We start from the raw sequence: 17,512 nt of genomic DNA, 5'->3' as shown, positions 1-17,512 counted from the left end.
GGTACTAAATTTGGTAAAATTTAGATTTGGGTAGACGGATAGGGTTGGAATCCTGAAATTCGCAATTACTGTTGGAGATAGTTATTGAAATTCGTACTTTCATACGAAAAGTATTAATGGTATTATGAATAGAAGTGGAATTCGGAAATTTGGTATTACAGCCGCTGTTGGTGTGTAGGGTTGAGATATGGATGTGGTTGTGGATTTACGTACAACAAGTGTACGAAAATTACTAAATGGCACAGAATTTGGTCCAAATTGTTATTGTGTAAAGGGGTAGAGCTGAAATTGTGAAATTTGTATTAGTATAGCAGTTGACGTTTAGAGTGGAGATAGAGGGAAAGTTTTAAAAAATTCGTACTAATGTATACGAAAAATACTAAATCGCGGTTTGGATATAGTTTTTGATAAAAGGAAGTAATTTTTGAAACTTATACATACTATAAGTACTAAATTTGGTACCAGTTTGGTGTTGCATGATGGGATATAGGTGGAATTCCGAATTGTTGTATGAGGGATTGTGTTGGTGTTTAGATAAGGATTTTTTGAAATGCATACATATTCTGAAATTAGCAGCCCTTATTGAGAAATACGAAATGTACTAAATGCTATTAAATTTGACGTTGGGTGTAGCAATGAAGATGGAATTATTATTATTATTATTGATTTGTCAGGTTCATTGTTAGAGGTGGTCGTACAATAAGTGTACTAGAAGTATTAAATAATACTAAATATTGAAGCACTGGTGCTGGGTGAATCGATAAATGAAATTTGTTATGAGGATAACTGTTAAGATTGGATCAGAATGTTTATTTAAATCCGCCTTTAAATGTATGAAAGGTTTCTACATGTAATACCATTGACATTGGGTGAACAAGTAGAGCTAAAACTGTAACATTTGAGCTAAGGTCCTGGATTTTAAAAATTGTACTGAATAATGTACTATTGTTTCTAGGTTAACACGAATTTGGTTTCTAAATAATGTACTGAAATCAAAAAATCAAACGTACCTTTTCAACAAAATTGTTTTTATCTTTGATGTCTTTTCTAAACGTTATTGTAAGTTCATTTGAAAAGGTAGATCTATGCGGCTAATGTTTTACAAGAAGGTTTTTACATCCTGAGAAAAAAGGCCGAAAATAAAATGTCTCAAAAATTAACTGTTATATTTTTAACTGTTTTATATCTTCTGAATAATGGTTTTCTACATTTTGATATCACAAATTCCAAAATTCGGTTAGAAAATATGGATAAAATTTTCAAAATACCCATACCGTTCTAATAAAACATGGACTGGAATTTAAAATGTAGGCCGCTGTTGAAGTGTAGAGGTCTTTTTTTGAAATTCGAACAAAACGTATACGAGCAGTACTTGAAAGAAATTAAATATCAATTCAAATAGGTATTAGTACATCAAATTTTTCAGTGTTCTCCATACTAAATATTGCTTATTTGTATATTATTACTTTTCCGCTTACGAAGTAGCGGGCATTTTGCTAGTCTTATATAATTCTTATAGAAGAGCTGAAGAGGTCTTCGTATAGAAGAACTCAACGACTTTGTTTAAAAGAGAAGTGCTAAAGGTTTTCTTCATAAAAGAACTCAAGGTCTTCTTATAGAAGAGCTCAAGGTCTTCTTATAGAAGAGCTCAAGGTCTTCTTATAGAAGAGCTCAAGGTCTTCTTATAGAAGCGCTCAAGGTCTTCTTATAGAAGAGCTCAAGGTCTTCTTATAGAAGAGCTCAAGGTCTTCTTATAGAAGAGCTCAAGGTCTTCTTATAGAAGAGCTCAAGGTCTTCTTATAGAAGAGCTCAAGGTCTTCTTATAGAAGAGCTCAAGGTCTGCTTATAGAATTGCTCAAGGTCTTCTTATAGAAGAGCTCAAGGTCTTCTTATATAAGAGCTCAATTCTTATAGAAGAGCTCAATTCTTATAGAAGAGCTCAAGGCCTTCTTATAGAAGAGCTCAAAGTCTTCTTATATAAGAGATCAAGATCTTTTAATAGAAGAGCTCAAAGTCTTCTTATAGAAGAGCTCAAGGTCTTCTTATAGAAGAGCTCATGCTCTTCTTATAGAAGAGCTCAAAGTCTTCTTATAGAAGAGCTCAAGGTCTTCTTATAGAAGAGCTCATGCTCTTCTTATAGAAGAGCTCAAGCTCTTCTTATAGAAGAGCTCATGCTCTTCTTATAGAAGAGCTCAAGGTCTTCTTATTGAAGAGCTCAAGGTCTTCTTATAGAAGAGCTCAAGGTCTTTTTATAGAAGAGCTCAAGGTCTTTTTATAGAAGAGCTCAAGGCCTTTTTATAGAAGAACTGAAGGTCTTCTTATAGAGAGTTCAAGAACTTCTTATAGAAGAGCTCAAAGCCTTCTTATAAAAGAGCTAAAGAGGTCTTCTTATAGAATAGCTCAAAGTCTTCTTATAGAAGAGCTCAAGGTCTTCTTATAGAAGAGCTTAAGGTCTTCTTATAGAAGAGCTTAAGGTCTTCTTATAGAAGAGCTTAAGGTCTTCTTATAGAAGAGCTCAAGGTCTTCTTATAGAAGAGCTTAAGGTCTTCTTATAGAAGAGCTTAAGGTCTTCTTATAGAAGAGCTTAAGGTCTTCTTATAGAAGAGCTCAAGGTTTTCTTATAGAAGAGCTCAAGGTCTTCTTATAGAAGAGCTCAAGGCCTTCTTATAGAAGAGCTCAAGGTCTTCTTATAGAAGAGCTCAAGGTCTTCTTATAGAAGAGCTCAAGGCCTTCTTATAGAAGAGCTCAAAGCCTTCTTATAGAAGAGCTCAGGGGGTCTTGTTATAGAAGAGTTCAAGGCTTTCTTAGGGAAAAGTCTTCATATAGAAAAGTAAAAAAATTGGAGACCTTGCAATAGAAGCTCTCCTTCATAGAAGAACTTGCAAGACGTTCTTCGTTTTTTATAGGAGACACAGACATTGTCTTTATTGAAGATTGGTACGTCATTTCTACAGAAGACCGATTATTGTTAATAGAATACCGAACGGTCTTCCTCCTAGAAGATCGTGAGGTATTTTTCGTAGAAGACTGGGAAATCTTTCTTGGAAGATCAAGAGTTCTTCTTCATAAAAGGCTGGAAGTTCTTACTAATAGAAAACCGTGACATATCTGTATAGAAGAACTTGAGGTCTCTTTATGGTTGACTCGAAAATTTTTTTATGGAATATTGGGAGCCCTTATTTATAGCAGACCCCGAAGTCTTTATAGATAACCGGGAAACCTTTAGAAGGCTGACAGGTCAACATTATAGAAGAGCTTGAGATCTTCTTTATACAATACTGGAGGTCCTATTCATTCACGACCACGGGGGTCGTCTTCGTAAAATATGAGGATGGCTCGTTCCAAAAACAGGTAGATATTTGATGTTCAGCAGTACCCCTTCTCATGGGTTTCATTTGACCTCATGAATAGATGACGACAAGGACTTGTCACAGAAGACGCCAATTTTACATATGCACATATTTCTTATGAACATCTAAAGTAAAATGTATGAATTTATGAAAATAGCCTCTAGAATCCCACACATTGGACTTGTTCTTTAATATTTTCTTTGCGTGGGCAGACGATAATGACTTTAGGATAAAATGCGTGGATATAAGCTGTCGCCAACTAGATGAAAATGCAATTTACATTTTTTTTCGAAGTGGCAACTGTTGCACGGAACTAGTGGCCAGTAAGTCGTAAGTGCTAATCTGCGGGGTTTTTGCTTTGTTGTAAAACACATTACAAGAATTTGTTAGGGTCCTTCTCTGAAATTTATCAACACGATTTCTTAACTGTTCTATAAAGTGCTGTTCTATAAAGAGCTATAAACTAGTTTCATGCACCAATGTGTATATGACATAAATACCCACTGAATGAGACCTCTTGCTCCACATTGTTAGCGAATGCAATATATTGGCTGCATGTAGATGGAAGCATGTGCCTACATACAAAATCCTACTTATCAACGATTACTTTTCAGAATTTAGAACACTAGCATTTCCTTGGTTAGCTTTATTCCGCACACATTGAAAACTACTACAAGAGATGAAATGTCATTTATTTTCATTTGTATTGAAATAAAATGCAAACACACAACAAACTGTTCAACACCCTCTTTTTGCTACCATAAGCTGTGATAAAAAACAATGCATAACTACAATTGAACACATGTTCAATTTTGTGCTATGGGTGCGGCGGACGATTGCTGAAAAGGCCGCCAGTCAATCGTATATTTCCTTGGTTGTGGATTGTTCGCAACGCAAACGTGTCTTACGCATCGATTCATTGATATTATGAAAATGGAAGTTGCAACATTCAAAATGCATCGAACTGACATCCATTGATTCACAGCTTTCATCGGTAAGAAAGTGAATGCGTTAATAAATTTACCAGGACCCTACCCTAATATTGGTCAATCACAATACCAAGATAGTTCGCAAAGTAATATTTTTTTTCAATATCAATGACAGCGATAATGGTGAATCATGTCGGATATTGATAATAAAATGTTGTTGGGCCACTCAAAAAAAAGGACCTCAGGTGTCGACGACGATTGGTGGATTTTAGGTGTGCCATGTTTGCCCCCAAAAGGTGTTAATGTACCGGCATTTTTTCAATATTTATAACAACAGCTTTTATGTTGCACATTAAAAGGTGGAATATTTATTTCGATACCTCATGAAAAAAACGTATTGGCTTGCAAAATAAAATGTTTCAGTACAATGTCTCTACAGGCTTTTAGGCTTTTCTATTTTTTAATATGTATACCCTACACCACACTGTGGTAAGGGGTATTATGTCTTTTTGCATCTGTATGTAACATGTTAAGGAAACGAGATAGACCAATAGTTCTATTTGGGGATATACTCGTACATAGAATCACTTTCTGAGTCGATTTATGCATGTCGTTCGCAACGTACAGGTCGAATTTATTGTCCGATTCTATTGAAAACTGGAAGCTTTATATAGCTATAGGAAGAACACTATTGCTTTTGGTGAAAATCGTTTCAGATTTGGTTATAGCTCTCATATATTTTTTTTCTGCCGATTTCACGTATTTGCTGCACCTAACACACTATATCCGCCCAATTGTAAGGAAATGTAGAATTTTTGACGTTAATTGGTCTAGAAAGAAATGTGCCAAATTATATCGAAATCGGTTCAGATTTGGATATATATATTTTTGGCCGATTTGAGGTATTTCATGCACCAAACACCTTATATCGGTCCAATTTTAGTGAAATTTGGAATGTGTGACGGAATTCTGTCTAGAAATAAGTGTGCCATATTATATCGGAAAATGTTTAGATGTAGATAAAGCTCCCATAATATTTTACATATTCACAGTGGTGTAGGGTATCATATAGGTAGTCGCCATCACCCGACTTTGATCATTTCTTTACTGGTTTTAAATTATGACATAGCATGAAGTTTATCTTTCAAAGAATTTGCACCTTCCGGAATTTGTCCATGCATTTTAAATATTGCAGCTGATTTAACACAGTGACGATGGTGGTGGTGCAACAACACAAATTATTGAGTGAGTCCAACAAATTTTGAGTTAACACTCAATCTATTCCTTGTTGTGGCAGCAATTCCAATCCCACACAAGCACACATTCACACACACACGTACACATCAAGGATAAAACAGGACTATAGAAATATTGTAAACAAACCCGTAGAAAAAGAAAACAAAATTGAGCGGAACAACTAAGCAATAGATGGAAAATTAAAAGAACATAAGAATTGAAACCAAAAAAATAACACAAACGAACCACGATTAAAGAAAAACAAAAACACAAAAAACTAAGAATTTTGTTGTGGAAGGAAAAGTTAAGCAGCAAGCAGTCGAAAGAAAATGAAACTGAAAATGAGCAAAACAAAAAAAAAAATGAAAACAAAATAACCGGCAATGAACGACAGACCGGCGCCAAATACTTTAATAGCTGAACAGAACACAGAGATGAATTGTTTATGGAAAACACCAAAGAGAGCAAGAGAGGATGAGAGCGAGAAAAAAGAAAAATAAAATTTTCCTTTTATTTTTACAAATTTTAGAGAACTATGATGATGAAGATAATAATGACATTCTGTGCCATAATAACGACAAGATTCCTTCTTCCTTAAAAACACGAACATAATAATATGGTCGGTCTGTCCGTCAGTCGGTTCAATAAACCCACAATAACAACAACAACAGCAAATTGTAATGACGACATTGAATATAATTTTTTGTTCATTCACTGTCGCCTCCGTCAACTAAACCATAGCCCAAAGGAGGAAACGGGTACGATTTTGTCAAACGAACGGAATGAAAGAACAAGGAATCATCCAGGCCGCCAAATTATAGGGGTAAGAGGCATTTCGTCAACCATTTGCAGCCACTAGTCATATGTGTGGCACATGTATTTCTTTGTATCTGTCTGTCTGCCTGCGTGTGGTTTTTTTTTAAAGGAGTGGTGCAGAAATATGATGGTATATTTTTATGTTTGCAAGTGGATTAGTACAGTGAAGCCCACTTAATAGTGTCTCGAGTTAAATACATAAGTGTTTCTAATTGTTTGGAAAATTATAAGGGTTGAGGGGAGTTAAATTGATATTCTGCCGGATTGAATGGATTTTGATTTTGAAAAGTGAAGAAAGGGTAGTCTATCTGGGAACAGAGATGGATGCTACTGAACTACGGATATCATTTACGTACTGTCAGCGTATGTAAAAAACTATTTCCCATAAACGTTCCGGAATGAAAGATGGGACACTTCTTATATGAAATATATAAACGGATTCTATTCCAGTGTATGGGTGTGGGACATACGTTCTACACGGAGTCAGAAAGACGTACTGATTTACAACTCACTCACCCACCTGCTGTTCTCCAGTATTTATACTCATCCAATGAAGCTTAGCCTGTTCTAGAATCCTCAAACTAGGATGTTCTACAATGGTCAAGCGAATTGTAATCGATTTGGAAATACAGATACAACATGAAGCATGAATGTAAATAACAAATGGGACAGAGGTAATAAATACGAGAAGAAGGAGTAATAATGAATGGTGCCACAATGTTGAAGAATAATTAATCTAAAGCAAATCCATCGCTCTACTTTGATGTTTCTTTGAAGGCAATCACGATATTATGGGTCTATTCCGTATTGCGACATGCGTCGGGTCGCGTTGCCATTTGCAATTTTTACATTACGGATGACAGCAGTCGCCTAACACCATCATAAAGTTCATTTTCGGGCGACAACAAATTAGCTGTCGCCGTGCATATTCACAAGTGAGTAAAAACGAGAAATTGAAACAAAAGTAACACACGGTGCTCTTGCAGCAACTTGAAATGGAAGGTTATTACACCTGACAATTTTTTGCGGATTCTGAAACTACAATGTTCATAGATGAGAAAAATCAAAAAACAAACAAAATCGCCGAAGCGCTTTTTAAATAAATCGCGATTCAAGGCGGCTATTTTAGCAGTCTTTTAGGTTTTCTATCGAAATAGCACTAGAAAAAATTTTGTAGCTGTGAAAATTCTCTACAATCTTGACATTTACGATGATTTCGTTGGTTTTACCATTATTGAGATATAGAATTTCAAATTGGGACAATGCATTGACTGTATCGCCTCCTTATAAACAATGTCATGACTGCAATTTCCCAACTTAAAATTATATATATCGAAAATGGTTCATAATAGGAAAAAGCTACGAAATCCAGTCTTGTAGAGAATTTTCACAGCTAAAAGATTCTCTCTAGACTTGTCGTTTTCAAGCAAATCGTGAAAACCTAACAAAAAAGCTAAAAAATGAACATCTATATATCTCAAAATGTTTAAAACCTGGGAACAAATCATCACGGTCAATCCTCTAGAGAATTTTTACAGCTACAACATATTCATTAGCCCCATATCGATAGGACTTGCGGTTTCCAAGCAAAATAGCGAAAACCTAAAATAAACCTAAAAATGTGAATTTTGACCGCGATTTATTTAAAAATCCCTTCAGCTATTTATTCTTGCTTTTGGATTTTTCCCACCTATGAACATTGCTGTTTCAAAATCCGCAAAAAAAAAAACATCCCGCAGGTGTAAGACTAGTGACAACGCGACTCGACGTCGCGGAATATACACATAAATATTGTACATGGAAGAAAATAAAAAATAAAACTTCTCAGTTGTAGCCTAAAGACTCATACGAAGGAAACATTTCATCATACAGCCGAAAAGTAAAAGCCCGTTAGCGTGCTCCTGCAATGACCATTGATCAGCCTTTTAACTTCAATTTTCCAAAAAGTAATGAATCGAATAATAAATCACCATTGACGGGTTACGATACCAAAGTTCACACGGACGTCTCCAAGATGAATTGTGAAATCGACTTGGATGTTTCTTCGGAAGAAGAAAACATATACATGCACAAAGCTACCTGGGGACTGCAGTGGTTTTCAGGCGGATATTCCAGTCGTAAAGAAAGCTTGTATTGTACTTCTACAAAACACACCTCAAACCCAATTGGTTTGATGTCCGGGTTCGATTTCCAGGCCAGACAACATCACATTTTCAACGGATGCACGTTTTTCAACCATTGTAAACTTCTCTACAGGTGGTGTCTTAAGACAAGCCGCTCGGGCACGACGATTTATGATTCGGGGTGCAATCGATTTGGACGAAATGTATTTCAGACAATTTGGAGACGATTTAGCCATGTCCGTCCGTCTGTCTGTCTGGCTGCCTGGTGCTTACGATAACTCTAGAACGGATGAACCAATTTGGTCCAAAATTTTGCATTAGTAATATTTTATCCAAACTTAGTTTAAGTTCGAAGATGAGCCATATCGGTCCACTCCTTCAGATACCTCCCTCACAAAAGTTCGAAAATGTTCGGAAAAATTGTGCGCGCGATAATCCATTTGGTCCATTTGGTCCATACTTTGCACATCGTGAATATTGACGGTATCGGTTCACTCCTTCGGGTACCTCCCACACAAAATTTCGGAAAAGTTCAGTTTAGGACCTGCTCTCGAATCGCTTTGATTTTTGTTGTAGCAACTTGCATTCGCCGGTACGACGGTACAAGTTTTATCACGGGCAAGTAAATGCTTCCTGGGAAAATATTCCTAAAGATTAAAAAACCCTTATGGTAGGGGTTGGAGCGCACTATAACTATCGAACGGATCAGCCGATTCGGTCTAACATATTTAGTCCAAACTTAGATCACGTTCGAAGATAGGCCATATCAGACCACTCCTTCAGATATTTCCCCCACAAAAGTTTGAAAAAGTTCGGAAAAATAGAGCGCACGATAATTCCTGAAGGGAGTAACCGAATTGGTCCATAATTTTCGTAACGTAATGTCTCTACGGGACATAGATCAGGTTCGAAAATGAACTATATAGGTCCACTCCTTCGAGTACTTTTTTCAGGGACAAGTCCTTACTTCTTGAGATAATGGCCCAAAATCTCCAAAAAAGCCTGCCGGCACCAACTAAACTGGGTTGTACGTAATATGAACTTCGAAGGGTGAAACCGATTTGGTTCAAACGTTGTACATCGTATTACATAGACGTCCGAAGCATTGTGTTTTTCTTATTTTCTTTAGATCCGAGGCTGAGGGTATATCTCTGTCGGCCAAGATACTTTCTTACTTGTTTTTATACCCTCCACCATAGGATGGGGGTATATTAAGTTTGTCACTACGTTTGTAACTACTCGAAATAATCATTGTAGACCCCACAAAGTATATATATTCTTGATCAGCGTGCAATTCTACATCGATATAGCCATGTCCGTCCGTCTGTCCGTCTGTCTGTCTGTCCGTCTGTCCGTCTGTGGAAATCACTCTAGCGTCCGAACGGATTGACGTAGGTTGATGAAATTTTGGGAAAATATGTTATATTTACGTAGGACTTTTGGTATTGAAAACGGGCTATGTAGGTCCACGCTTTCGTATGGCCCCCATACAAAATGACGCGTGACGCGTCGTCGTTTTAAGGAATTTTAAAGATATTTGGCCCATTTTACCACCGAATTGATTGTAATTTGGTACTTTGTGTCTCCAGAGGCCAAAAAATATTCCTACCAAAGTTGGGTTATATAGGTCCACGTTTTGGTATAGCCCCCATATAAGGCCCCATATAAAGTACGCGTCATTTTAATATATGTTGAATGTATTTGACACATTTGATCACAGAATTGGTTGTAATTTGGTATTTTGTGTCCTCAGAGGTCAGAAAACATTCCTACCAAAGTTGGGGTATATAGGTCCACGTTTTGGTATAGCCCCCATATAAGGCCCCTTATAAAGTACGCGTCATTTTAATATATTTTGAATGTATTTGACCCATTTGACCAAAGAATCGGTTGTAACTTTGTAGTTTGTGTTTCCAGAGGCTAAGAAACATTTCTACCATAAAATGTTTATATAGGTCCACGTGTTGATATAGCCCCCATAATACAATATCTCCCGATTTTCGATATTTTTAACGTTTTAGCCTCATTATCACACCGAGATGGCTGAAATTTGGTATTTAATCTTCTTTAGGCGTATAAAACTTTCCCCCAGAAATTTGTAGGTATAGGTCCACGCCATCATATAGCCCCCATAGAACGGTACCTTCCGAATTTCGGTATTTTGAAGGTTGTGGCCACATTAATCCACCGAAATGGCTGAAATTTGTGGTGGAGGGTATAAAAAGTTCGGCCCGACCGAACTTAACGCTTTTCTTACTTGTTATTATTACGATTTTGTCCTTGCGTATTAAATACAACGATCTATTGCCGGCTGACGTATTGCCAATTAGCCGCCTGATTAATTCGCGGATTTTGTTGGTTCTGAACACCAACGTATAGCTGGCGATTAAACTTTCGAACGAAATTGGTTTCCGCATAGTCGGTTAACAGGTCTTTTTTATTGTCTGTTTTTTTTTTTAATCTCTCAGAAATAAAGTACAATGATGTTTTAGTACTCGAAATCCAAGCTGAAAATCCGCAACTGCATAACACTCTGTCATACTAGGGTAGAGTAGTGTCTAAAGGCTACAAAAAACTTTATTATATCTTAGGCGTTATAATTTTCGAAGGGTTTTTAGGCGCAGATCAGTGTCCGGATTGTTTTTTAGATCCAGAATATTGGAGTTTTTTATTTTATTTATATTTCATATTGGTGTCCTGTCCAGGTTTAGATATTATTTCGGCCTCTGGTTCGCCTTCCTTAAATTACTCTTTTTCGTTTCGCATGATGTGTCCAAGATACGACACTTTTCGGATTTTAATAGTTTTTATTAATTGTCTATATTAGTCCTCTCCACCATAACATGGAGGCTATAATTAAATTTGTCATTCCGTCTTGATCAGCATAAAATTCCAAATCGCTATAAACATGTCTGTCGTTTCGTCTGTCTATTTGCTGAAATCAAGGTACAGCTCGCAATATTTAAGATAGAGATTTATAATTTGGTACAGAAATTTCTATTACCCCTAAAATGTTTGGTATTGCAAATGGACTATATCGGTCCACGTTTTAATATAGCCTTCATAGAACCGTACATCCGATTATCGGTACTTTTAAAAGTTGCGTCCTCAATGTCCCAAGAAAATGTCTGAAAATTGGTATTTAGTCTTCGTTGAGGGTATAAAACTTTCTATCAGAAATTTGTCGGTATAATTTCACGTCTCCATAGAATGGCCCCTCGCGACTTTCGGAATTTTTAAGGTGTTAGCGTCACTATCAAACTGAGTGGAATGAAACTCGGAATTTAGTCTCTAAGGGGGTATAAAATATTCCAGAAGTGAATTATCTTATAGAAAGATACCTCCCGATTTTCGACATTTTGAAGGTTATGGCTTCAATATTCAACAGAAAGTACTGAAATTTGGTATGGTTTATACGTTGGGGACACAAAACTTTCCACCAGAAATGTGTCGTTATAGATCCACGTCTTCAAATATCCGCCTTAGAACGATATCTCCCGATTTTCGGTATTTTGAATGTTTTAGCCTCATTTTCACACCGAAGTGGCTGAGGTTTAGTATAAAACTTCCTTCTTGGCAGTATATGTCCACGTTTTAATATAGCTCATCTACGGGGCTCAGCCGCATTATCCTACAGAAATGGTTAAAATTCCGTATATAGTCTACTCAGCTGGCCCATTACTGAGCATTTGTTCCATAAGCCGAACTAAGAAAAGATCTCCAATTCTCTCTGTTTGTTGCTTCGCTTTTTGGAATACCGCGTCTTTCCATCTCTTTTTCCATCGAAGTCTTGGCCTGCCAGTTCTGCGTGTACAGCCATGTGGCCCGTATTTAAACGCCTTTTTAGCGGGTTCAGCACCGCTCATTCTTACGATATGGCCTAGCTAACGCAATCATTGCATCACGATACGTTTATCTATACTGACGTCGTTGTATAGCAGATACAGCTCGTGGTTCATACGACGTCGATATTCACCGTCAACGCAGATTGGCCAGTAGTAAAGCAGAAAACACTTACAACGTTTGGGTAAAGTTTTGTGTCGTTTTGGCCGTTTTTACACTGTTGGGCATGATGCCGAAAAATTCAAATTCATTTGAAATATATGCTGACAAACAGATAAACGCTGGACTTTGGTATCGGCGTGGCCCTGTTGTTGTTGTTTTTTCTCGACGCCCAACACAAAACTTTACTCAAACGTTGTATGTGTTTTCAGCTTAAGAGTTGTGTATTTCCGGAACGAACTAGTTCCAAGGAACTATTCCGGAAAAGGAACTATTGGAACTATATCCAGCTTTTGCATTCATATAGTTCCTTAGTTCATATAGTTCCTTTCATTCTCATTACTTCAACTCCACGCTCACTTTGATATTTTTGTTGGTTTCGCTCATTATTCAGATGCTGCCACACTGTTAAATAAACGTAAATCACAATCGCTGCAATTTATTTTTATGTCAATTAATCCACGATGAAAACAAAAAGAACAATGGGAGAGAAATATTCGTTGAACTAATATGGTCTCGAAACTATTTGGAACGAAGGAAACAAAAAGAACGATGAAAGAGAAAGATTCATTGATCTAGAACGGCTTCGGAACTATGGAACTATATTAAGGAACTAGTTCCTTTTGGGAAAAGGAGCTAGAAAGATCGATCCGCTCTGGGAATTAGATTGCCCAACTCTTCCAGTAGGCCTTTCGAAGAATTTTTCTCTCAAACACTCTAAGCACTGCCTTATCTGCTTGCGCAAGTACCCAGGCTTCGGAACCATACATTTGTTTGACGAGATGTGGGCTTGTTTTTAAACTGCTTACTTAAGCCAAAATAGCATGGCGATGCCGAGATAGATGAAGTCTTTTACTACCTCAAAATTATAGGAACCAACATCCATTGTCCTAGCTGTATGGACGGATTGCGCGTCGCCAACATCAACTTTGTCTTTTCGCCGTTTACTGCCAGACCCACTTTTGCTGATTTTCCTTCGACCTTCTTAAAGGTACCAGATACTTCCTTTACTGATCGTCCCACGATGTCAATTTCATCAGCATAAAGCGGGGTACACACGATCAGTTTTGACTGTTTTTCGGAAATATCGATAAATGTCTAACTGTCCAGCACCCACAAAATATTTTGTGGTTGCCTGACGACTGACAAAAATGAACGGCCACACTGGCAGGCAACCGATTATTTGAGCAAAACTGACAGTCAAAACTGATCGTGTGTACCCCACTTAAGCAAGTGACATATTTACCTTTGGAATAGTCTACCTTTGGAATATAATGTACGACATTCCTGCAGAAAATTATCGTTATAAAGGAATTTATGCTGTAACTTGGTATTTCGGATACTCAATGAATAGTAAACATCGATTTCTCATTCGAATTAATCCTTGTTTAAAGGTATTTTTCTTCTCCTACGGAAGATCTTCATACATTCATAAAGGATAGGAAACTATGTTGGCCCGGCCGAACTTATCGCTTTGCTTACTTGTTTTTCACTCGGTATTTTAAGTACTTTTCGCTATATCCATACCTCGAAAGATTGGAGCCTTTTTTGATCGCTTGCCCTTAATGTCCAAGTTTCAGGGGCATCTAGAAGAACACACACGTAACTTTGTGTTTGGAAACCAATGTCGTTAATACATATATCAGATGTTTATAGAAGGAGGTTTTAGTCATCTCCACATATCACCGTTTTTCATTTGATATATCCCATTGGACCGACTTATTACCATTTCTTCATAGAAAGTTCTCCTTCATCATTAGATAACCTCATTACATAGTTTTTCCATACTCTTTTATTTTACGATAACGCAAAAATGGCTTTATTGTGTTCATAATACTGTTGTAGAAATCCTTTTTAAATACTGGTGCTGCTTCTTTTATTTTTTGTGTAAAACGAAATGATTGTACAGGTCCTTTAGTGCCTCAATTTCCTGGCATTTTTTATTAAAAAGATAGTTTTGTACTCGCAATTCCTTTATTTCATCCGTTATGATGCGGGAAAAAGCTTAAATTATGGAAAATAAGGCCTTCCCCAGTCGAATTAAATTAGTATCCATTGAGTTAAAAAGCCTGAACTGGTTGTCAGTGTACAACTGCAAGGACCATGAAATTTTGTGATACAGACTTATGGACTTGTAGGATTTGCAGATATACATACATATATACAGAGTAATTTTCAAGCAAGCAGCTGTCCGATATTTTCATTTTGATTTTTAACTTTATTTAAATTTTTATTTGCAGAAATGTTAGCTAATAGGAGGTTTCACTGTATTTCATATAACTACCATATCACTAATCGATTAACATAAATTCTAAATTTATCTTAAGTTACCCAATCATGGATTTATTAGGTTCCACTGTCATTATGGCTACTTACCAGATTATCTTCCGAAACAGCTGATTCCGATTTGGTATACATTTGATGTTTTTGATGTCGATATTCCGATATAGGTTTTGCTTGAATCAAAATTCCTTGTAATATGATCAGACAGAATGGTAAATGCATTTTGGTGGATACTTTTTTTACAAAAATATAGAAAAATTAAATTCGTGAAAAATATTTTCTATATCGAATACGGAAACACTAAATTGCACTTTCTATATTTATCTTTCTTAGGAGGATAACACTCAATAGTGGTCGTTGTAATAAAGCAGCAGCAGCTTGTTTCGTATGGTGATGAATGGCGTTGATGATTTTTTTCTGCTTTGTTTTTAAAAAAACCGTTGGCCTTTGTGACGAAAATGGTAGAACAAAGAAATTAATTTTCTTTATGAATGAATGTGGGGACTTTCGTTGACTTAATTGCGTTTTATTACCAAAGAAGAGATTTTTATCTTATAATTTTTTCACTTTATAACTTTCTTTATTTTATGGAAATTGCGAAAAACGAATTGATGTTTAATGCGGATTTGATTTTGTTTTGAAATGCACTTTTTAACCACTTCTGCCATGCATAAGTGCAGGAACTCAATTTTTTGTTGTGATTTACTTTTGCTTTTGTGACGATGTGTAGTAACGCACATGCGCCCTGTCAAATTGGAACCACGCCGAGAAACTATCACAACAATGGGATTAGGTATGCCAAGAAGAACAACTATCACTGAGACATCAAGGCAGGCAGATTTTTTTTTTTTTGCTTCTTTATTTTGTTTTGTTGATTTATTTTGCCACTATTAGACTTCCAATGATAACTAAATTTTCTGTGAATTATTGAATGCTTCTTTTCTTAATGGGAATTGAAACAAATGAATAAAATAAGGCACACACCCTTATCGTAAATTGACACACACGCCGTTCGTTGTTTTACACGCACTCGAAACACTATCGAAAATTTTTTTTGCTTTACAATTTTTCTTCTCAACTATCACGCACCGACCATTGCCGTCGTTGTTGTAGTAACTAACTAATGCCGCCGTTCGTTCAACCGTTGCTATTGCGGAAAATGTGTAGGCTTCAAATTTGCCACTGTTATCGTTTAGCGCGTTTTAAATATTCTTCCAACAAATCAAATGATGGTTGGGTGCTGCTTTAGTATTGAAATTTTTGTTTTGAGTTTCTTTTTTCTTTCCACGAAAATTTGAAAGAAAAAATACAAAAACGAAATTCATACAAAAAGGGGGCGAAAACGCGCCTGGATTTTCTTTTAGTTTCGTTTCGTTTGGACGTGGCTGGAGAAAAACTGTAAGCGGCGACCAACCACTTCACTAGCGTTTGTGTTTGATTACTGAATTGGCTCTAGCAAGGCTTAGCGTTGCTAAAGTCAATTTCCATTATAATTGTATCCACTGGAACAACGAACGAACGCACACACAACAAACTAACAACCTCAGAGCATATGAACGAACAACCGCAACACTCTCAGATACTTCTTAGTCATGCACTAACTAACCAGCCAGCTAGAGAACCAAACAGAGAATTGGAAATACCATCATATTGTTCTTTAAAAAATAAACATAATGTATTTTTACCCTCTCGCTCACTCTCCCAAAAATAAAACAATGTTCCTGACATTCTCCGAGAGCATACAAACAGCTGATATTTTACTGTTGATCGCTGCAATATGCTCACACACCCTCACCCACATTACGGTATCAACGCAAGGAAGGAGTTTTGTATTTGCTGGGTGCGATCGAGAATTGTAAATAAGGAGAGTAAATTTATTTTTACTGCATTTGCGGTGTTGCTAATCACAAATATAATAAAACACGACAACATTTGGAGAATATCTAAATTAGATTCTAAAACATAATATTTATGTATATGAATATGTAATATTTATGTATAATATTATGTATGTATGTACATATATGAACAAGATGAGCACTCGCCTTTACGTTTTCGTACGATTTACCATACAAATGATCTCTTCGTGTTCATCATTGATCTAAAACGTAAACACTGAAAGGTACGTGTTACAACAATGAATAGGTTAGTTCTGAAAAATTAAGTTGGATAGAACAGGGGAGCATACGAAATTTGTTAAACAATTAAAAACGGCGGGTCGGATATTTTATTGAAATCAGATTTCAACCATTTTCGTTGGATAATGTGGCTAAAACTATAAACATACCGAAAATCGGGCAGTGTGGTCCTACGGGGGCTATATCAAAACGTGGATATTTTCCGACAATTCGTTGCTGGAATATTTTATACCTCCAATAAAGACTAAGTGCCACGTTTCAGATATTTCAGTTGCATTATGTGGCCAAAATCTTCGAAATTCCCAAAAATTAGGAGGTTCCGTTCTATTTGGGCTATATGAAATCGTGCGTGCAGCCATACCGATCATTAAACTCGACTACAACGGTCAAACTATCCAGCAACATCAAAACATTTTGTGGTTGACTGATGGCTGCCAAAAATGAACGGCCACACCAACAATCAACCAAGTATTTGAGCTAAACTGGCAGTCAAAACTGATCGTTTGTACCCCGCTTCAAACGACTTTTTGATAACCGCAGATAACACTGGTTAACACGAGTTTTGTTCCATCCGAATTGTTTTGTGTTTCTAACTGAAAACGGTGATTTATTTTCGAGTCTGGTCTCAGTTTTTA

At 36.5% G+C, this 17,512-nt stretch overlaps 1 protein-coding gene and 1 long non-coding RNA gene across 7 annotated transcripts in view; one reads left to right on the top strand and one right to left on the bottom strand.

Moving 5' to 3' along the window:
• Positions 1 to 16,342, bottom strand: part of LOC141387296 (matrix metalloproteinase-2-like) — an 872,424-nt gene extending 856,082 nt beyond the window's left edge. For 3 of the 6 annotated variants that reach the window (XM_073956776.1, XM_073956780.1, XM_073956781.1), the window contains exon 1: positions 14,833 to 16,332. In XM_073956776.1, the coding sequence (XP_073812877.1) occupies positions 14,833 to 14,961 (129 nt within the window). In that variant the 5' untranslated portion in view covers positions 14,962 to 16,332. Of the gene's footprint in view, positions 1 to 14,832 lie in introns of all 6 variants that reach the window. The other 3 variants (XM_073956778.1, XM_073956779.1, XM_073956777.1) reach the window with 2 other exon arrangements.
• Positions 1 to 17,512, top strand: part of LOC141387300 (uncharacterized) — a 166,392-nt gene that overhangs the window by 23,542 nt on the left and 125,338 nt on the right. The window lies entirely within an intron of this gene.

This window comes from Musca autumnalis, unplaced genomic scaffold, assembly GCF_047663935.1.
Source record: "Musca autumnalis isolate F117 unplaced genomic scaffold, ASM4766393v1 scaffold_5, whole genome shotgun sequence".
Lineage (NCBI taxonomy): Eukaryota > Metazoa > Arthropoda > Insecta > Diptera > Muscidae > Musca > Musca autumnalis.
This window is presented reverse-complemented; position numbering and strand designations above follow the sequence as displayed.